The sequence below is a fragment of the Trichosurus vulpecula genome, chromosome X (genome assembly GCF_011100635.1).
Source record: "Trichosurus vulpecula isolate mTriVul1 chromosome X, mTriVul1.pri, whole genome shotgun sequence".
Classification (NCBI taxonomy): Eukaryota; Metazoa; Chordata; class Mammalia; order Diprotodontia; family Phalangeridae; genus Trichosurus; species Trichosurus vulpecula.
This window is the reverse complement of record NC_050582.1, coordinates 44869158-44891186: the sequence shown is the minus strand read 5'-3', so window position 1 is coordinate 44891186 and position 22029 is coordinate 44869158. Positions and strand designations below refer to the sequence as shown.

The following is a 22029-nucleotide window of genomic DNA, read 5'->3' as shown; positions in this document are numbered from 1 at the left end:
ATTAAACATAAGACTCTTGGTTTCTAACAAAATTGTTCTGCCCCAAACAGCTTTAACTCAGCCTATAAAGTCCTTCTGGGAATTCATTCAGTTGGTTGATCAACATTTGTTAAGCGCCTACTATGTGCCAGGTACCATGCTAAGTGCTGGGGATGTGAAAAGAGGCAGGGACTGTCTACCCTCGAGGAGTTCCCAATCTAACGGAAGTAGGTAACCCCATATCCTTTAATGGAAAGCCACTCCATTAAGAATGGAATTAGAGGTGGGTGTGGGTGTGGTGAGGGAATTGGGTGATTCAGTGGAATCAGTCAAAGGGCCCTTGGGGATCATCTAGACCAGAGATCCTTAGCCTCAGGAGTGTGGCTAGATTTCAAGGCATCACTGAATTTGGAACTTTTGCTATTTGGATAAGTACTTCAGTATGACTGGTAACCTTATTCTGCAAAGGGGTTCACAGCACAAAAAAGATTAAGAACCCCTGATAGTCAACCCGCTCATTTTACAGAAAAGGAAACTGAGGCCCAGGGTAGGATGTGGTGGTGGGATGGTGGCAAGGAGGACAGCTCTGAAGTTGGGTCACAAATACTAATACAAATACTAATGCCTACTTTTCCTTCCCTGGGGCAGATGATCCAAGTCTGGTTTCAGTCCCCCATATCTTTCATTGGAGAGTCACTAATTTCAGATCTTTTAAGGATAGAAGGGGCTAGGGCCCAGAGAGGTGAAGTGAACTTAGGAGCCCAGAGTCACCCAGTCTTCATTGAAGTGAGAGGGGGGCAGGAGGGGAGGAAAAGGGGGGCATGGGGGAAGTGTGCCATAGTAGAGAGCACTGATAAAAATAAAATTCAAAAAAGAGGAGGACTGACTCTGGAGTCCAAGGGCCCGGGTCCAAATCTTGCCTCTGCTCCTTACTACCTATGTGTCCTTAGGTAAGTCATTTTGCCTTCCTTGGCCTCAGTTTCCTTATCTGGAAAATTAGGGTAGCAGACAAGATGACCACTGGGGTCTCTTCCAGCTCTAAACACTATGAACCTATCTCTGACAGCCAGCAGAGTAGAGTGGATGGAGCACTGTATTGAAATCAAAGGTGGATTAGATTCCTGACTCAAATGTAACTTGCTGTGGGACCCTTGGCAAGTTAGCCAACATCTCTGGGCCTCAGGTCTATCCTCTAGAAAGTGACAGGATCGGACTGGATGACCCTGTGTGGGGGACAAGGAAAATATCATCATCCCCATTGTACAGATGAGGACAATGAAGGCCACACAGCTAACAACCAGAAGAGTTTTCAAACCACTGGGTCCACATTTGTCTGGATGTCTGGAGTCCTGTGTCCTTTCAGGTTGTGCCACATGTGCTGCTGGTACTTTAAAGAGCTTTGCTCCAGACCACGCAGAGTGCCAAGAGGAGGGAGGTTTTGGTCACAGCCATTGCTCTAGGGGAAGGGGTCAGAAGATCTTTGATCTATAGATACAAGTGGCCTCTGAGACCATCTGGTCTAACCCTCTAGGAGGGGAAGGGACTTGGCCTGGGTCATACAGCTGATATGTCACAAAGGCAGGATTTGAACTAGGTTCTCAGATGCCAGAGCTGTAAAGCACATAGGTGGCCAGCCCTGGGGAGCAGCTTGTTGAGTTGTGGGCACTTCACCCACTTCTAGCATTTCCAGCATCTATTCTCTGAGAAAATCCATAGCCCTGGACAGGGTTGGCTGGCCTAACTCCTAGAGGGAGCCCAGGAGGGCATCAGGCTGAGCCACGTGAGCTACCCCAAACCTCCTCCGTCTCACTGTGGCCACTCTTAGATATCTTGTGCAGAAGGTAGCATGGAGTGATGGAGAGAGCACTGGATTTGGGGGCAGAGGCCTAGGCTTCACACCCTAGGCTCCTCTATTTACTGCCAGTCAGAGGCCCTGGCTTTGAAACCTGGCTCTCCTGCTCACTACCTCTGTCACCTGGAGCAAGGCATGCCTGCTCTCTGGGCCTCAACTTTCTCACTGGACTAGATGGCCTCTGAGGTATCTTCCAGATCTACATGATTTACTTAGGGAGAATGCTCTCTGGGCCTCAGTTTCTCTAACTGTAAAATGAGAAGGTTGGACAAGAGGATCCCTAAGGTCTCTCCCCTTTTTCCATTAATGTTAATCTCTCCCTTGACTGCGATTAGCCTCTTTCTACCTGGGGGTTCTTACTTCTCACCTTCAGACTTCAGTGCTAGTATAACAGAGCAGGCATGGGATTTGGAGAAGTCCTGGGTTCAAATCACAGCTCTACTACTTAGTAGCTGTGTGACTTTAGGCCTTGTAGCTCCTGAAGTTAAAGGAGCTCCTAGATGAGTTCAGAACCTTGCTGAGAGCCCAAAGGCCCCAGACAGTGTGTGTTAGGGGCAGGGCTTGAACTCGGGCCTTCCGGGCTCCAGGGTCAGCTCCTTAGGCACTCTCCAGCAATCAGTATTCTAAAGTATAGGCATCCCCAACTCAACATGTCCCCTCTTCTCACTTTCCTGAGGACTGCCTGCCTGTCACCTGGGCTCACAGCCTTGGGGTTGTCCTTGACCCCTAACTCATACTCACCCATGTAGCCAAGCTAGGGTCCCAGAGGGTCATTCCTACCTTCAGGACATCTCCATGGGAATGGACACCGCATCTGTACAGGCTCTTGAACTCACACCTCAACCCCCACCACGGCCTCCCAATTGACTCCCTGCCTCAACTCTCTCCCCCTCAAATCTGTCATCCACTTATCTCTGAAGTACGGGGTGGACCATGTCACTTCCCTATTCAGTGAGTGCCTATTACCTGCTCCCTTCCTACCCTTCCAGCCACGCTGGCCTAAAGACTCCATGACTCTAGTAGGCAGTGACATGTTAAAAGGTGGCCACATAAAACTGGCACAGCTTTGGAAGGGAAAGAGTCTGCACTGGGACTTCCAGCTCTGGAGCTCTGATCCTACTGCTAGTCCACTTGGGTGCCTGCCGTGCCCATCAACTGATCCCCTTTGGCTTAGCAAAGGGCCCAAGCTATTGTTACCTTGCCCACTTCTGGCAGCCCTTCTGGCTGGGGCCCTGTGATTAACTGATCCCTTTGTAGGATGGCAGATGATAATTGTTTTTAGAGGCTGCTGTTTGTTTTGCGAAGGCAACTTCCAATGAATTATAGCCCCAACTTCTGAGACTGTTCTGACAGTATGCATTCCCAGGCAGCAAGTCAGCTTTGCCCCAGGGCTACTGCCCAAAGTGGCTCAGAGGGTAAAGTCTTCAGTGACACTTGAGTCATTTAAAAAAGGGCATTTTTAAGAATTTAAAAGAAATCCAGGCCCACAGTATGGCTAGAGTCAAGAGAGACCTGGGTTCAAATCCTACCACGGACACATACAAGTTATATGATCCTGAGCAACCACCATGTGCCCCCGGCAATTCCCTAAGAACCCCCACCTTGGTTCAGTCTCTCCTGTGAAGTTTCTCTTGTGCCCATACCTGATCCTGATCCTGGTCTCATCTGTGGAAGTGGGCATGACGCTCACTGCCACCCTCAAACCTACCTCACAGAAGGAGAAGTCAGCTGGTTGTCTCAAGTACTTATTCCCTTCCCCATCCCTACTCTTTGCACTGGCTGTCTCCTATGCCACACCAGGAGGTCGCTGGCCCAATGCAATCACAGGTCGGGACCAAACAACTGAACAAACTCTGAAAGCCAATCACGGATCAATCAAGAAGGATGACTGCAGTGGTACCATAACCCCCCATGGAGCCACAATTAGCCATAAACAAGTGGACATATGTCACCAGAAGGGACTCACTCTTGACAAGAGGCCTCGAAGCCATCCCTGAGAACATGAGTGACTGCACACATGGAGGTGGGTCAGTCATGTAGTAAGTCTGAGAGACAACAGGCAAACTCATTACATGGCTGGGAATAAGGCAGGTCTGATTTTGGATTCAGTTAGAAGAAAAAAACTATCTTTTGAAACTACAGGCATTAAAAAAAACATCAGTCCTATCTCATGTAACATATAAAGCAAGTTCCTAGAGGGCACGGTCTGTTTTGTTTTGTCTTTGTATCTCCAGCACCTAGTGGGCACAGTACTTGGCACATAGTAGGCACTTAATAAATGCTCATTATATTGATGTTAGCCCCCATTTGAGGGAAATGGCCATTCATACATTGTAACCAAACTGTGTCTTCTTCCCATAAAACCCTATTGTGATGCCACCTCCCTCTCCCTTCATTCTGGTGAATTAGCAATATTATCTCATATCATGTTTTTGTAGAACAAGTGATGGTGTTTGCCAGGAGATATTGCTCCACACATCGCCTAAATGCTTTTACTGTCCATCTGAGAATTAACCGAATCTTTTTGTTGGTTTACTTAGACCTGTGATTTTTTCGGTGTAGAGGCTTCCTGGATGAGAAAACTCTGTAAAAATGCAGCTCGGCATCATTCCTGTGACTTAGAGACTGACCTGGGGACAGAGAGAGGTTAGGTGACTGGCCCAGAGTCACACAGACAGTATGAGGCACAAAGGGGTCTTGAACTCAGGTACTCCTGACTCTAAGATTGGCTTTCTAGCCACTGACCCATGTTACCCTTCCAACCTTTGTTGCCTGAATTTCAAGATATTGGAGTCACATCTCATGACATTCAAAGCAGATATCTGTACTCTGATATTAGCAAAATTGAAGACTGACTGGTTTATGGTAGCAGTTTGTTTGCATAGCACCATATATATTTTCTTATGTGCACTGGGTAAGTGCGTAACAGATTTAGTGTGCCTAGTCCCCATATGTGGGCTGTCCTTAGACTGGGAGCCCCCTGTCTTTTGTACATGTGTGCTGTTTGTTGTCTCTTCTGTTAGATTGTGAGTCTTTTGCGTCTTTTTGCATCTCTAGCACTTAGCAAAATGCCAGGCACACAGAAGGTGCTTAATAAATGCTTACTGACTGACAAAAGGAGGCGACATTACACCTAATGGAACGTTTTGCTGACCACTCTGTATCACTTATTCCCCTATGTGGTCAAACAAATGGTTTTCCTTATCATACATTAAGTATATGAAGACAATTTTATGTGTTAAAACCTAAAAAAGGCTATAACCACCCCCACCCTGATTCTAAGATCCAGAAAGCCTGAAATGAGGTTCTCCATTCATTGTTCTGACAGTTCCACTTAACCCCTGGAAGATTGTTTCACCTAACCTCCAGGTTGGGCAGTATCAAATAAACCATGGCAGGCCTGGGTAAGCCTGTACATCTTAGGAAGGCCTTGGGTAGGGATTCCTTTTAGAAAAGTGAACCATTTCTCAGGTATCCAAACATGTGAGAGGAGAAATTTTGTGGGAAGTGCCTTACTTGGATTTGGTGGGAAAAGAGTGCAGCTTTTGCAGTGAATGATCTCCTTCACCGCTGGCATATCAGGAGGAATCGGAGGAGGAACGATCCCCAAGCCTGGCATCATAGGTGTGATCGGTGGGATTCCTGTCATCATTCCAAGAGCTGGATCAAAATCTAAAAGGAAAGGGGGAAACAAAGAAGAACACATGACTCTGCTGGCCTTTCTCAGGAAGGGTTGTTCCCACTGATCTGTGTGGACAGGAAGGGAGTGCTGGGAGATTACCTGTAACACTGGCATGATACTTAATGGTTTATAAGTACTTTCCACACACTCCAGAGAAACTGAGGCTCAGAGTTAGTAAGCAACAGAGCCAAGGCCTGACTTTTACACTCTTCCCACTATGTCACAGAAGTAGCACCTATAGGTGGAGAGAGAGCCAGAGCCTCTGGCCCAATGTTTAGGCTGGCCTGTCCCATGCTTTCTGCCCCCACTGAAATGCTCCTCCCATGCCTCAGGGTCACAAGGAGCTTATCCTCAGGTGATCTCAAAGGCCATGCCCCAGGATGGAAAGGCTTTGAGGATGGGCCTGATGGCAAACTGAAAGGCCTAGCCTTGCTTGGCAGAGAGAAACTCATCACTAGGAAGCCACACACCAGGTAATGATGTTTCTTGATCACAGCAACTCATGAAACCATCTATTAAGGCATCAAGGGGCTGTCATTAGCTTCCAAGGAAAGAAAACCCAACTAATGAGATGATGGAGTTTGGGAAGCAATGAAGCATTACTGCCTCACCAGCGCTAGGAACTTGGGAAGGGAAAGACACAGACTACATGCCAGATGGCCCTCAACAACCAAGAACATGACAGGGCAGCCCCTAAAGTCCCACAAGGCCCTGTTCTGCTCATGGAAACTTCAGCCGGGATGGGGAGAGGGTTACAGATCAGACCCCACTGAGATCACCTGAAATACCCAGGAAGAATTAGCCTGCAAAAAAGAAGAGCAGTGACAGAGAGAGAGAGAGGGAGAGAGAGAGGGGGAGAGAGAGAGAGAGAGAGAGAGAGAGAGAGAGAGAGAGAATGTGTGTGTGTGTTTAGTGTGGTTGTGTGTAGTGTGGTTGTGTGTATTATGTATGCTGTCATGTGTGGTATATGTTTTATGTGTACACATATGGTGTGTGTATGTATGTGTATGTGTAGTATTTGGCATGTGTGTATATAATAGGTGCATATGTGTGTTGTGAGTATATGTGGTTGTGTGTTTATGTATGGTATACGTGAAAGGTGTGTGTTATGTCTATGTTTGCATGTATGTGTAGTGTATATATATATATATATATATGGTGTGTGGTATGTGTATATATGTGCTCTGTGTGTGCGTATAGCACTGTAGGGTATATATAGCTGTGGTGGGTACTGTGGTTTGAATATGGTGTGTGTTATATGTTTGTATGTGTTGTGGTATATGTTTGTACATGTGGTATGTGAGTATGTGATATGTGTAATGTATACAAATGATATGTGGCATGTGTGAGCTATATGTATGTGTGATGAATGAGGTATGTGCATGTGGTGTGTGTTGTATTATGTGTTTCAATATTTGGTGTATATGTGGTATGTGTGGTATGTGTGTATGTGGGGTATTTGTGTATTTTTTATGTGTGGTATATTTGTGTGTGCTATGACATGTGTTTATATATATATATATATGTATTGTGTTTTGTGTGTAGCATGTTTGCATATATGCATCATATGTAGGTGTGCTGTATATGGGTGGTATGTGTATAGTGTATTTACATTGCTATAGTGTGTTTGTATGTATGTGTGGCATGTGTAGGTGGTGTGTTGTGTGCATTGCGTGATGGTGTTTGTATGTGTGATGTGTGTGTGTGTGTGTGTGTGTGTGTGTGTGAAGGGAATGAAAGATGTCTTCCAAAAATGGGAAGATCAATCAAAGAAACAACCAATGAGCAGCATTTCCTTGTTGCCTGCCATGTGTGAGGGCTGACCTGTCCTTAGGGAGCTTATACTCTGTCAGGAGAGAACATATCCATTTCGGAAGGAAGGCCCTTGCCCTGCTTGACTCCTCCCCAGAGAGCAGAGCAAGGAGCAATGCGTAGAAGTGGTGGAGGGGCACATTGCCCACTGGAGCTTCTGTCACACCACTGCCACTGCCACCCTTGTCAGGAAGAGCGAGTCACCTCTGGTGGCCCCTTTATTAGCATCCTACTGTGCACTGGACCAAGTGACCTCGCCCACTGAAAACCTGGTGGTTTTCTGCAGGAAAGACGGAGGCCGCCGGTCTCCTTCAATGCCCCATCTGTCCGCGTGCCCTTTCCCCCCTCCCAGCCAAGCGTTTGCCTTTTCTGCTTGCTGGACCCTTGTGCTTATGACTCTTGGCATCCCCCACTCACCATACAGCTCTACCTGCCTGGAGATTAAGGAAACCACTAGCTCATTAAGCAGCCTCTGCCACTTGGGCTGGAAAGGAAACACTCATCTCCCTGTACTATCTACTAATAAATGGGGGTGAACAAAAAATAAATACGTGAGACAAAGAGAACTCCTGAGCGATTTACTCACTGCTCTGCTGTTTGCTACAATTACATTCATATTTTAGGAATTCATTTCTGAACAAGCATATTCATGTCGTTTTGCTCGAGTCCCCCCTACCCGGACCTCTGAGGACCTGCTATGCTATGGAGAGGCCCACGGCTTCTCAGAGGCTTTCCCAGGGGACTGCAGGCTCTGGTAGGGCCCACCAGGCTGGAAAGGATTGGAATCCATGGGCCTGGGAATGCGGAGGGGCCTTGGCTTAGACCACCCAAGAACTGAGGAGCTCCTCACCATTGGGATGGAGATCTTGGGTCACAGCAACTCATGGCACTGTCCACCGATGGTACCAAGGAGCTGCTCTCTATATTGGTGGAAGGCCTAAAATGCCTCTTCTGTCTAAATTTGTGATCTTGTTTGTGTAGAGAACTCTTGCCACTGAGGCAGACCAGCAACTTAGTTCCTGTGTAACTCAGACTGATACAGAGCTGCTGGGGAAGGCCCCCGAGAGGACACATGACTTGGTCAGGATCTCATAGCTACTCTGCTCAAGAGGAGAACTTGAACTTAGGTCCTCCAGACTCCAAGGCAGGTCCTTTATCCACTATATCATGCTGTCTCTCTATCACAAAAATAGGGTTCCTTAAAATGCTACAGTAAGTATTCACAAAACATTTCAATTATTTGCTACCATCTCATATTCCCCACTAGATTGTAAGCTCCTTGAAGGCAGGCACTCTGTCATATTTGGCTTTGATAGCCTTCAGATTTCTATGGTGTGCGTGTTTCCAAGGCCTTTCCATATAAGTATCCCGGGAAGGAGGTAGTACTCATGAAACCATCTCCTGAGAGGGTGCCATCTGCAGGGGAGGGAAGGCCTATATTGATGCCAATGTGGATGCTTGAAGGTATGAAGTAGCTAGAGCTGTAGAAAAGACCCTCTTCTGCACCCCCTTACTTGAATTCAAGATGCCAAGAGTTTTGTGAGACCCAATGCCCAGTGCACTTGAGGGCAAGTGGCAAGAGACAGCCCAGAGGCTCCATAACACCCCAATGGTTCCTTTAGCCACAGGAAGTAGAAGAAACCTGCCAGTCATCCATTAGCCACAAGGAGGTTTCCTTCATCCACTAATGCCAAGCCCAAGCAAGCATTCATTGGAAGTTATGAGAATCCTACAGTTAACCAGAAGCCTGAACAAAGGGAGGTCATTCATTCGGTCATTTTTCTCCAATGTGATGATGGAGTCCCAGGGGCAAAGGCCTCTTTTCTCCAGGCCCCTGGTCTAGACTGGGGAGGCTCCTAGCAGCTACATTATTCTTCCTTGTATCAGGTGATGAAGGCCCCAACGGTGACTTGGAGCCAGCCAAGAGGCTCACATCCTTGTCCTGAGGGGCCCCTTTTCACAGCATCCCTACGTGTGGACAAAGTCCTTTGCTTGGGGCCATTTACCTTCACTCCAGAACTTTCTGATGGAGCTAGTACATAAATATGGTCACAGTTCTAAGTAATTCAAGGATTGGCAAACAGAGAGGCTCCTTTTCTCAGTCCTGGCTAGAAGACCTTGGAACTTAGGCAGGGTCAGGAGCTGGAAAAAGGCAGGGGAGGGGTGTGTGTGTGTGCATGTGGGGAGTAACACCATGAAGAACTGAATGCATTTTCCCAAACCCTCATCCTGTTATCACACCTCTCTGTCTCAGAACCACCCTTACTGCAGCCTGGTTATAGTTCAAACCCTTAGCAAAATAAGGGAGGCAGGGAAGCTAAATTGGGAGAGCAGGGAGGCAGTCAGGCCAGGGATGAAAACCAAGCCAAAGAGACTAAGGAGTAGGAGAACCCAGAGAGGGCTGCGTATCCAAGAGAAGGTGGTCCAGAGAAGCAGAGAAGGATGAGTATGGAGAAGAGGGCATTAGATGTGGCAATTCAAAGATCATCGATAAAATGAGCTGGCCAAGATGACCTCTATCGTCCCTTCTAGGTTTAGAGTGACGATCCTTTAAGATCGCAGGGCTAGGGGACAGTACCCCGACTACAGGATGGGCCTGGGCCCTCTGACCCCAGATCCTGGGCTTTTTTCTCTACCTATCACTGTCTATAACCAAGCTCTTCCATTCACCCAGATCAAGTCCTCTGCGCTGACAGAAGAGCTTTCTGAGTCCTATTCTGGGTCTTTGCTATCTCCCCCAGGGAAATGACTCATGGTGGGCATTTCAGGCCTGGCAGGTAAGGAGGACACTGTCTGGGCAGGCTGGTCAGTGAGAGCTTTGGGGGAATGGGAAAGCATCTCTCCCTCCCACTCTGGCCCTTCTGTGGGGACCCTTCAGGGCCTCTCTAGAGCCAGCTGGCCAGGGCCGCCTCCCTCTCTGCCTTGCTGAAAAGCTGCTCTCTGCAGTCTCCCTGAATGACCACTTGATGGCCACCTGGCCACGGCAGGCCAAAGGCATGACGTGGCATCAGTCTGAGACTGCTCGCTCCTGAGACACCTCCAGTCCAATAAGGTAGGTCTGTGCTCCCAGGGAAGCTGCTTAAATGCATACGTGGATTGTTCTCAAACAAGCATTTCCAAAGAGGATATGATTATATATGCATAATTAAACTATTCTGTAGAAGATTAGGATTCAAAATTGGTTACATAATTCTGGAAAATTATTTTCATTCCTTCCGAACTGTTACAAAGCCCACTGGAAAATGAAGGAAAATTATACTGAGAAGCTGAGAAATTTTAACCCTATATAAAAACTCTTCCAGGCCTGATGGACAGTGTTTTATCTATCTATGGCCCTGAAGATACTTTTCAGGCAAGGCCAGAACCAAGGATCACTAACCACAGCCCCAGAGATGGAACGTACAGTCACACAAGGATGGGAGAATTGCATTCAATGCTGAAACACTCCTAACAGGAGATATGCTAAACAAAGCCCTTCTGTCCATTCAACAAACCCTAAGACTAAGGCTGGGCTCCCCTCCCCTCCAAATACCTACCTTGGGCCTGAAGTTCTCTAGAAGAGCCTCAAAACCTCATAGAGCCTCATAGTCTATCAAGAGTATGGCAAGGATCAGGTGAAGGAACTGGAGAAGAAAAGACCCAGGGGGACCAGGAAAGCCATCTCATAAGTATTCTGAAGGGCTGTCATATGGAAGGGGGATTAGATCTGCATTCTACTTGGGCCCAATGGACGCTGCAGAGATAGATGTCGGCTCAATGGCAGGAAGAATTTCCTAGTAACAAAAGCCAAAGTAAAGTGGGATGCCTTGAGAGGTAGTGGATTGGTGGAGGGCAATCCTTGTTCCAATGTGGATTGGACTAGATGGCACCTCTGAGAGTCTGTGAAATGGTTCCCTGGCTAGCATCTCCAGAAACATCCAGGGAAATAGCTGAGACAAGGGTGGAGCGAGTGGGAAATTGGGGATCAGAAGCTCTCCATGAGAAGCTGCCTAGGTAGGGGACTTTGGACAAGTCACTTCAGGATGATCATCTCGAAAGCCCCTTCAGGTGACTTTCTCATGTATGTGGCAATTCTGTTACTCTCCCTCCTCACCTCCCAATCTTTCTTCCTAACCCTCTAGCCCTGAGTAGGGGGCATTTAGAAGTGCTCTGTTGTCTAGTGACCAAAGCAAGGGAGAGAAAAGAGGAGAGGAGAGAAACGAGAAGAAAGGAGAGGAAAGAGAAGAAAGTCGAGAAAAGAAAGGAGAGAAAAGAGAAGGAAAGAGGAGAAAAGAGAAAAAAGAGGAGAGTGGAGTAAAGAGAGAGGAGAAAGGAGAGAAGAGAAAAAGAAAAGAGAGAGGAGTAAGAAGAGAAAAGAAGAGAGAGGAGTAAGGAGAGAAAAGAGGAGAGAAGAGAAAAAAGAGAAAAGAGGAGAAGGGAAAGGAGAGAAAAGAGGAGGGAAGACAAAGGAGAGAAGAGAAAGGAGAAAAAAGAGAAGAGGAGAAAGGAGAGAAGAGGAGAGAAGAGAAATGAGAGAAAAAAGGAGAGAAGAGAAAGGAGAAAAAAGGGAAGAGGAGAAAGGAGAGAAGAGGAGAGAAGAGAAAGGAGAGAAAAAAGGAGAAAGAGAAAAGAGAAAAAGAGAGCAGAAAGGAGAGAAGAGAAAAGAGGAGAGGAGAAAGGAGAGTAGAGGAGGGAAGAGAAAGGCAAGAAAAAAGGAGAGAAGAGAAAGGAGAAAAAGAGGAGAGGAGAAAGGAGAGAAGAGGAGGGAAGAGAGGAGAGAAAAAAGGAGCAAAGAGAAAGGATAAAAAAGAGGAGAGAAAAGAGAAAAAAGAGGAGGAGAAAGGAGAGAAGAGGAGGGAAGAGAAAGGAGAAAAAAGAGGAGAGGAGAAAGGAGACAAGAGGAGGGAAGGGAAAGGACAAAAAAGAGAAGAGAAGAGAAAGGAGGAAAAAGAGAAGAGAAAGGAGAAAAAAGAGGAGAGGAGAAAGGAGAGAAGAGGGAAGAAAAAGGAGAGAAAAAAGGAGAGAAGAGAAAGGAGAAAAAAGAGGAAAGAGAAAGGAGAGAAGAGGAGGGAAGAGAAATGAGAGAAAAAAGGAGAAAAAAGAGGAGAGAGAAGTAAGGATAGAAAAGAGGACAGAAGAGAGAAGAGAGAAGGAAGAAGGCAGGAAGACCTTGTTGTGATATTAATAATGAGATAGGAGCCAAGAGTGACAAAAATGATGTTGCTCCTTCTCTTCTACCCCAAGCCCTTTCCCAGCAGCCCTGTGGGGGAGTTAGCTTCACTTTTCAGATAAGGAAAGGGAGGCTGGGAGCGGTCACATGAGGTGCTCAAGGTCCCCCAGCATCCACATGCTGGAGCTGACTCCTTCTCTAGGGACCAGTCCACTGTTCCCACTCTGCAGATCTCTTCATCTCAGGGACATTTACACATGCACTTAGCTGATGGGGATTTTAAAAATGAGGCATTATCTAAGCGTGGGAGTCCACAAAATGAAGATACCAGCAGAGTTGAATGGGGAGTTGTCAATCAGGCCACCGTCTGACTCATCTGAGTCCCCCCAGAGAGTACAACTCTCGGTTAGGTGTTCACTGTGATAAATATCAGAGGGATGCAGCTGCCTTAGAAAAGTCGCAGCATGGTGGCAGCAAAGAATTCTGAATTTTGACTCTTAACACCTGGGTTCGAAGCTCCCTCTCACAGGAGGACTTTGAGGAAGTCTCCTCCTCCTCAGCTCTCAAATGAAGATACTGGCTTGGTGGATCTCTGTGGCCCTTTCTAGTTTGAAAGGCCAGAATTTGGACCTCCAGTGCTTTGGGACTGACTGATTCTGGAGGAGTGGGAGATGGAGGTGGAGAGATTATAGCTCCTCTCTATTGGTACTGCCCACGAGCTAGGACGTAAGGGCAAGCCAAACAAAAAGCCCATCCTGGGCTTGGGGAAGCCCTAGAGTCTGCCGATGGCTTTGCAAACTGAGCCTTTGTAGGAGGCTGGTCCCTGATGAGACGTAACACCAAGGGCGCTAACTACACTGGCATCAGGAAAGCCTGGGGTCTTGTCTCAGATCTGCTCTCAGGGATTCTGGGAAGGGGCTTAGCTTTTCTCATCTTCGGTTGCTTTCCAAGGGCTACAGGCTCACCAGGAGTCCAAAGTGGGATACCAGTAGCTGAAAATGTTAATGCGAACTTAGGCTGTGACTCAGAATGTCTGTATCAGTGAGCTCACAAAGCTGCCCAAGATTCACACCGTGATGGCGACAAATAACGTGGAGACCATTTGATGATCTCCCAATGTGGGAAGCCCCTCTGCTGGCACAGATCACTGCCCCTCTCCATCTTTTACTCCTGGGAAATTTTATCTTCCTCTGTAAATCCTCCACAGGGGATATACTAAGCCAAGTAACAATAGTGATACCGAGGTTTTGAAAATGGCCAAGTTTCTTACCCAGTAATGCTACCCACAACAGAGATGCTATGCCACAGGCCTACAGAGCTTACCAGGACCTTGTGGATCCCTGGTTTGTGGAACATAAGAAATTATTAGCGACTGCAGATGGAAAGGAAATGTCTCCTTTTTAGGTTCTCCACCCAACCCCATGGGGCCTTCAGGAGGTGGGAAGTGCCCTATTGGAGATGAAAGCAGATGCCTAACACCTAGACCCCTTCATTTAAAGGGGCCTCATCCTTTAGCACCTTGAGCCCCCTAAAAGGAAAAGACTGCAGAAAGGCCTAGTGATGTGGTGAGGGGCAGGCGACACTCCAATGCCAAAGTCCTAGGACTCTACATCTAGACCACTGCCCAGAGCTGGGCCAAGGCACTTGGGACCCCCCTGGGTTACAGACAGAGCCCACGAAAGTCTTTGGGTGATCCCTGTACCACATGTTATACCAGCCAAGTGTAAGTTGTCGTCGTCATCATCATCATCATCATCACCTCTCCCCTGCTAAAGGAAGTAACAGCCTTCTACCTGATCTCTGTGCCTCGAGGCTTTCTCCACTTAAATCTATCCTCCCCACAGCCGCGTCTTTTCCTAAAGTACACATCTGACCATGTCATCCTCCCCCACTGACCCCCCTGAGCCCCGCACTCTGACCACCCACCTCCCTCACTCAACAACTTCCAATGGCTCCCTATTACCTCTAGAATCAAATACAACTCCTCTCTCAGAGCTTGATAGCTCATCATGACTCTGTGTTTCCAGCCTTATAACACATTACTCCCCTCCCCTCACTTTATGAGTCAGCCAAACTGGCCTTCCTATTGTTTCTCAAAAAAGGGCACTGTATCTCCCATCTGAACACCTTTGCACTGTTTGTGCCCCATGCATGCCTGGAATGCTCTTCCTCTTCACCTTCCCCTCCTCCTCTTCTTCTTAAAATCTCTGGCTTCCTTCAAGGCTCTGCACCAACATCACTTCCTTTTTTTTCAGGGGGGAAAGCAGGGCAATCAGGATTAAGTGACTTGTTCAAGGTCACATAGCTAGTGTGTCAAGTGCCTGAGGCCAGATTTGAACTCAGGTCCTCCTGACTCCAGGGCTGGTGCTCCACTCACTGCACCACCTAGCAGCCCCACCAACATCACTTTCTATGAGAGACCTTGCACACTTCCGGCTGCTAGTGCCTTCCCTTCTCTGTATATGCCTTTGTATTTACATGTTGTCTCCCACATGAGCCTATAGGTTCCTTGAGGGCAGGGAGTTTTCCTACTTTCAGGGCTTAGCACAGTGTCTGGCCTGGTTGGTATGGCTTGACTTATCCCTGCTCCAAAGAGTGGGATTTGCTGGCATTACAAAGTGTGCAATTATAAGACGTCATAGGAGAAAGGTCCCTGGTTGCTCTTTCCTGAGTGTTCGACCCCAGACCAGCCCCCCCCTTCCCTGCTTTCCACACTACCCAGAGGCTGGCCAAAGTTGGCATTATCCCATGGGAAAAGAAGGGGTGTTGTCACACTGATGACTAGGACAACAATGATGATGAGCAATGTTGACATGGGCTGTCCCCAAGGCTGGAAGTGAGCAGAGGCTTGATGGCTGTTATCTTATTTGAGGGATTGTTCTCCCCATTTTACACATGAAGAAACTGAGACTCACATGTAGTTTGCTCAGTTGCATGGCTAGTGAGGGACAGAAGTGGAAAAGGAACCTGGGTGCTGCCGAGCTCTAGTCCCTACACTGTGCCCCATCCCGTATTCAGTGGTGCTCAGCATAGACATGACTTCAGCAGGTGCCAGGCTGACAGAAGATAGTATACCTGGCAACATAGGTTGTCCTGCAATTCCCAACGGTGCCATTCTGAGATTATTCATCGCTGTGGCCCACGCATTCGGGTCTGACATTGGTAGAGCCATTGGTGCAGATTCCACATTCAGACTTCTACTACCATCAGCTGCAAAGGAAACATAAGCAAGATAAGTCTACTGTGCAAGAGGCAATTATGAAGAATCAGAAGAAAAGAGACGATTGATGAAATACAGTGGTGAGAGAGACGGAAATCCAATGAGCCCTGTGGGATGGCCAGAGCAAATGCAGAGGGTCTCCATCACACCGAGAAGACTCGCTGGAGTGAGCTTATGGGAGGATGTGCATGACAGTTGGACAGGACGGGAAGGCCGGACATTTCTAGCCGCGCTCATGGACAATGTACCCAACACTGATGAAGTCACAGATCCCTTGGAGCATTCAGCAGTATTATTGTGATAAATAGTCATTCCCACTTCTCTGACACTTGAGTGTTTCCTCCCAACAACTCCATGAGGCAGAAAGTATGTCATCATTACATTTCACACACCAGGTAACTGAGGCTCAGAGAGGAGCAAAGACTTATTCAAGGTCCCCCAGTTAACATGTTTCCCTCAGGCCATCTCTGTGAAGGAGGTACTCCATGCATGACTGAGCCTGTTTTACAGGAGGAGTAGAGGACCAAAGAGGACACACAAGAAGCTTACTCACAGGCCTATGGCTTTTAGGTGTGTGGCAGGGCTCTCTCTGATTTGAATCCAGGGCTTGACTCTAAATCTGGTTCTCTTTCTACTGTTCTACACCCCATGGCCACTATCCTGGAGCCTAAAACCAGCTCCAGCCACAAAAGAAAGCGCCTAGTGAGCCCAGCAAAGGAGTGCAGCATCAGGCTTGGGCCAGAGAAGGCCTTCCATCAGGAAGCTTCAAGGCAAAGGGATTTTGAAGATTGGATTTCAGTGCAAGGCTTTACACGTATGTGTAAATGGGAGCCGAGACTGAGTGAGAGATTTCCTGTGCTTCTGATGAATCACAGAGTCTCTGAGTCAGAAGGGGCCTCTGTGACTGCCTAGTCCAAGCTATCCCCAAAGGAGATGACCCTGTGGCCCCCACGACACACCTGCCAAGTGGTCTTGCTTCTGCTTAAAGGCCTTGGCAGAGAGAGACCACTGCATGGGATTAGGACAGTTGATTCATAAAGCTGATCACAGGATTTCTTAAAAAATAATTTTTACTGACTGCCTCTTTTTATATCACCTTCTTTTCTAGTAATAAAGAATAAAAAAGAAAGAGGGGAAAAGGCAGTTCAACAAAACTAACACATCAACCAAATTTGACAGTATATGCAATGTTTTACACCCATAGGCCCCCTCATCTTAAAAGAAGAGAGGAAGGTACCTTTATTACTTTCTTCCCTGGAGCCAAACTTGTTATTACAATTACGCAGTACTCTGTTTTTCCTTTTTTGTGTTTTGTTCTTCCCATTTACATTGTTGTAGTCATATTTATATATATATGTATATATGTGTGTGTGTGTACATACATATATATACATATAATTTTCCTGATTCTATTTACTCCACTTTGCATCGGTCCATCCACCCAAGAATCCATCCATCCATCCATCCATCCATGCCTCCATCCATCCATCTACCAACCATCCACCCATCCACCCAAACATCCATCCATCCATCTGTTTTCCTATGCTTCTCTGAATTCTGCCTAGTCACCACAGCTTACGCATCAGCAATATTCTATTATATTCATGTGCTATAATTTATCGATCATACATAAGATTTTTAAAAGTTATAAGTGTTTTCCTTCTTCAATGGAAAAAAAACAGGCTCCAACAGGAGAAGGAACTTACCCAAGTTCATCCAGCCATTCTATTGAAAGACAGGCTTTGGAGTGACATCTCTTAGCTCCAAGTCTAACAAATGGACTGCAATGCCTAACTGTCCCCAAGGCAGGGATATGGAGTGGCTAGGTACATAAGCCTAGGAAGTAGACTACATGTCTTCAATTCAACAAAAATAATAAACACTTACCATGAATCCATGATACTGTACTAGGTGCTAGTACTACGGAAGGGCTGGCCCACAAAATGAATGAATGAATGAGCACTTTTGGACAGCCTTCCCGCATACTCACAACAGTACTGGTCTTAGGGTCTGGATACCTGAGTTCAAGTCCCAGCTCAGATATTTACTAGCTTTGTGATCGCTTAGTCTCTGACATCCTCAGTTTCTTCATGTGTAAATTGGGATAATAAGGTATGTACTCTGAACCTCCTGGTTGTTATGAATGCTTTGTAAAGCTTAAGGTGCTCTAAGGTGAAAAATAGGGGCAGCTAGGTGGCGCAGTGAGTAGAGCACTGGCCCTGGAGTCAGGAGGACCTGAGTTCAAATCCGACCTCAGACACTTGACACACTTACTAGCTGTGTGACCTTGGGCAACTCACTTAACCCCAATTGCCCTGCCTTCATCCCCAGCAAAAAAAATGTAAAAAAAACGAAAATCTAAGATGAAAAATAAATGTGAGCTTTCACATACCTTTGAGTCTAGTCTATAATAAAATGGCACCACTTGCATCCACTTGGAGGTCCCAAATCTTTGGCCAGTATTCTTTGGAGCATAGGATGTAACGACCATCTAGTCTGACCCCTTGGTTATTTTATAAAGGAGGGAAGTGAGACTCAGAGAGGGGAGGCCCAAGGTCACCTACGCATAATGCAGCAGGAGAAGCAGAATCCTCTATGATGGTGCTTTCCCTATGTCACTAAAGGGTGACAAGTCGCCAGGATCAGCCCTCTCTCTGGACACCAAATATAGTGAAGTTTCACTGATTGAGACTAATTATTGGGCATTGGGTGTGTTTGTGTGTGTACGTATATAGACATATGTCTGTGTCTGTATGTGTATGTGTGCATGGATGTGTGTGTAATTACCAACTTTTATAAAACAGAAATAGAGCAGATGCAGTAACTCAAACTACTTGCTAACAACATGTTGCCAAGTCCCACCAGCATACCATAATATTTCAATTGGACAGGAGTTCAGAGACCATTGAGTCTGGCCCCCCTCTGACAAAAGGCACAGTCACAGGACAGAATGTCAAAGCTGGAAGGGAGAACATTTTGTTCGGCCTCTCCATCTTATAGATAAGGAACCTCTGTACCACATGCAGAGGGCCCTGGGACATGGCCAAGGCCGCAGCAGGAGGTAGGGCCTGTTCCAGGGCTCACGGGCAATTCAGTCCAAACTCTCAGATCTCTAATTCAAATTTCCACATCATTACATTGCCTTCCTTAGATCAGTATTATTTCTACTTATTGTTTTAAAAATATCCTTGTGGCTATCTTTGGTTTTTCTGTGGCCTCGATTTTCCTTCCTCTCTGCTCCTGGAAGGCCATCTCTTCTAACAAAGAATTTCTAATCAGGGAGAGGGGAACAGGTTTGTGATTTCATCGGTATAGGGAACTCCCAGAGGAGGAAATTTCTTCCACTAATACATGTCAGAACCTTTTCTGCAAAGTCCAGTCCTAAGAAATGAAGTGACTTGTGGGGAGTGACATAGTCAGTTTGTGTCAGAGGAAGGACTAGCAGCCAGGCCTTCCAGGTTCTGAGGCCAGCTTTATGTTGACTACACCAGGCTGGCTATCTATTCATTGCAGAGATAGAATTTTAATGTTTTAAGGCACTTTACACGGATTATCTTACTTAAGCCTGATAACCACTGTGATAACAAGACCTAGCTCACACAGCCTAGGCTGTACCTCAGAAGCCTGTCCTTACACTCTGCCCCCATTGGCCTGGGCTTTGACCTGGCCGAGTCACAATCCAGGTCTCTTAACTTCAAGTGCAAACCTCAGAGATTCAAAGGATGTTAGAAGTGGAAGGGACACACGCACACAGATCCATATACCCCAACATAGGCCACAACAGGGGCAAAGAGGAAGTCGACTTGGAGATCAATCCCAGCCCTAACAGTCTGCTTCTCCTCTGCTACCTTCTTTATAGATCCTATTTCTGGGGGCACTTCCCAGTTGGGTGGCCTTGGACTGGCCAATTTCCCTGACATGGCACCATTTGTCCAATCTGTAAAATCAGAGCGCCATTCTATTTGATGAGCTTTGTTAGGTGCCTCTGGGAGGGAAAGCCTTCCTATGTGCAGCTCATTCAACTTTGGGGTATGTCAAGAATTCCTGTACCCTCATTAACTATGTCGTCCCATATAGACTCAGTTGCTTTGAGAAGCAGGTTAGGGAAGTTTCAGTTCTAAAGAGAAAGCCCAGATGTTCCTTTTGGTGCAGCAACAATTAGGATTTCTAACCCTGCCGTGCTAAACATCTGTTCAGAATTGTCACCTGGCAGCAGAAAAGGCAAGAACTTCAAAGGTACATCTGGCCTGATACCCTTTTGGAACTAGAAAAGACCACTTGGCAGTATTTCATCCAGGCAGATGATGCCACAAGTGAGGGTGCATGTGGGACTCACGCTGGGGCCCAGGCCAAAGGGGGCAGAGTGTAAGGACAGGCTTCAGAGATATAGCCTTGGCTGTCTGAGCAAGATCTTGTTATCACAGGCTTGTTCAATACTAGAAGGCTGGCTCCCAGCCATTGGTGGGGTACCAAGCAGAGCCACAGTCTATAAGGTACCACATGGAGGGAAAACACAGACATACACACAGAGTTTCCATGGCCACCATCCCAAGGCCTGGCATGCTGGGAAGGGGCATACCTACATCACGAAAGACACCTGCCATCTGATAATGCAGCTATGCCCTTCCTGGGCTGACTCTTAGAAAGCCACTGAAACTGCCACAGAACTCAATGAGAGTGGCCGGCTCACTATGACAGTCAACAGGCTTTGCTTCTCTTCCTTTCATCTGTCCCTACATGTTGCACCCAAATGCTCATAAGAATGGCAGTTCTGTGCTATTCCTTGCCGCAGGTGACTAGGCCATGGTGATCATGCATGGGAGAGCCAAGTGTGGATCTGAGTCCTAGATAGGCTCAGGAGGGCCGTTTCTCCAGACTATACCCTTGGCTCATCAAGGGGTTCTTCCCAAAAATGCAGACCAGTCTGGATCACTGACCATAGGGCTCCACTAAGGAATCTTCTAGGTGGTACCTTTTCATAAACTTTATGGATCATGTGCCCATCAGCACCTACAGGACAGAGGATGGGAAACTCCTCTGAAGCACGGTATAGTGGGAAATGCAATGGACCTAAGAGGTAGAAGGGCTTGGGCTCAAGTATCTACTCCAACATTTAGAGGCTGTGTTAATGTAGGAAAGTCACCCTGAGCCTCAGTTTTATCTATAAGATGGGGATAATAATATCTGTACTATTTACCTCACAGAAGCATTGTGAACAAAGCACTTTAAAGTACTGGCTGTCCCAAAAATCTTAGTACAGCTTTAAGATGCACTAGAACTTTTGGGACAGGCTGTTTTATTATTATTGATAAATATACTTAAATGGATCTTTGATCTCATTGATTTGGGAGCTCCCTTCAAAGCCACCTCAGAGTATAGGGGAAACTATATCAAACTTAGAGTCTGAGGACCAGGAATCGAATCCCACTTCTTTTTCTTTGTTTTTGGAGACAATTGGGGTTAAGTCCAGGGTCACACAGCTAGTGTCTGAGGCTGAATTTGAACTCAGATCCTCCTGACTCCAGAGCCAGTGCTCTATCTACTTCTATCCCACTTCAGCTACTGAGTCCTTAGTTATCAACCTTTCTCACTACAGGCAGTTGGCAGCAGAGCTAGAATTTGAATGCAAGTATTCTGACTCCTCCTTCAAGACTCTTCTTTCCATTGTGCCAAGCAGGCCTTTCCCAAAACATTCCCACTTTCCACTGGTGATGGAGAAGGAGGGTCAGAATTGAGCTGGGCCTTGCCCGAGTCTACACTCAGTCTCTTCAGATAGCAGTATTCTCACGGGCTTGATCACAAATGACCAATGATAAGCAATAAGTCTAGAACTGTGCACTTTGGTCTGGATAAAGTTGATGAAACGGGTTCTTTGGACTGCTTTCATCTTACTGCTAGAATCCATCTTTTGTAATAGCCAACGGGCTCTACTTCACCATTGTGACAAGTAAGTCATTCCTGGAAGCTACACGCATGTGAATTTAGGGTCATGTGGTTCAGATTGAAAAACCTGAAGAGTCCTGAATCAATGGGTGCTCCTCCCATGCCTCATCTGGGCATGGAGGTGACCCATGGCTCTCCAAGGCTGTGCCAGCCCTCAGCTCTCTTCTGACCTTTGGACTCACCTCTTCAACCACCTGGATTTCCCAGCAGCACTCTAAACTCAATAGAAACAAAGCTGAGCTAATAGAATCATAGCTTTAGAGCTGGAAGGGACCCTACAGGTCATCTAGTACAACTCCCTCATTTTAGAGAGGGGGAATGACTTGCCTAAAGTCACATGGGCAGGTGAGTGGTAGAGCTGGGATTCACAAACCCGGGTCCTCTGATGCCCA

General features: G+C 46.8%; 1 protein-coding gene across 5 annotated transcripts in view; it reads right to left on the bottom strand.

Moving 5' to 3' along the window:
- Window positions 1-22029, bottom strand: part of ENOX2 (ecto-NOX disulfide-thiol exchanger 2) — a 287911-nt gene that overhangs the window by 52355 nt on the left and 213527 nt on the right. For all 5 annotated transcript variants that reach the window (XM_036740042.1, XM_036740046.1, XM_036740043.1 and 2 more), the window contains 2 exons: window positions 15550-15684; window positions 5348-5503 (listed from right to left, as the gene is read on the bottom strand). In XM_036740042.1, coding sequence (XP_036595937.1) covers window positions 5348-5503; window positions 15550-15684 — 291 coding nt within the window. The remainder of the gene's footprint in view (window positions 1-5347; window positions 5504-15549; window positions 15685-22029) is intronic.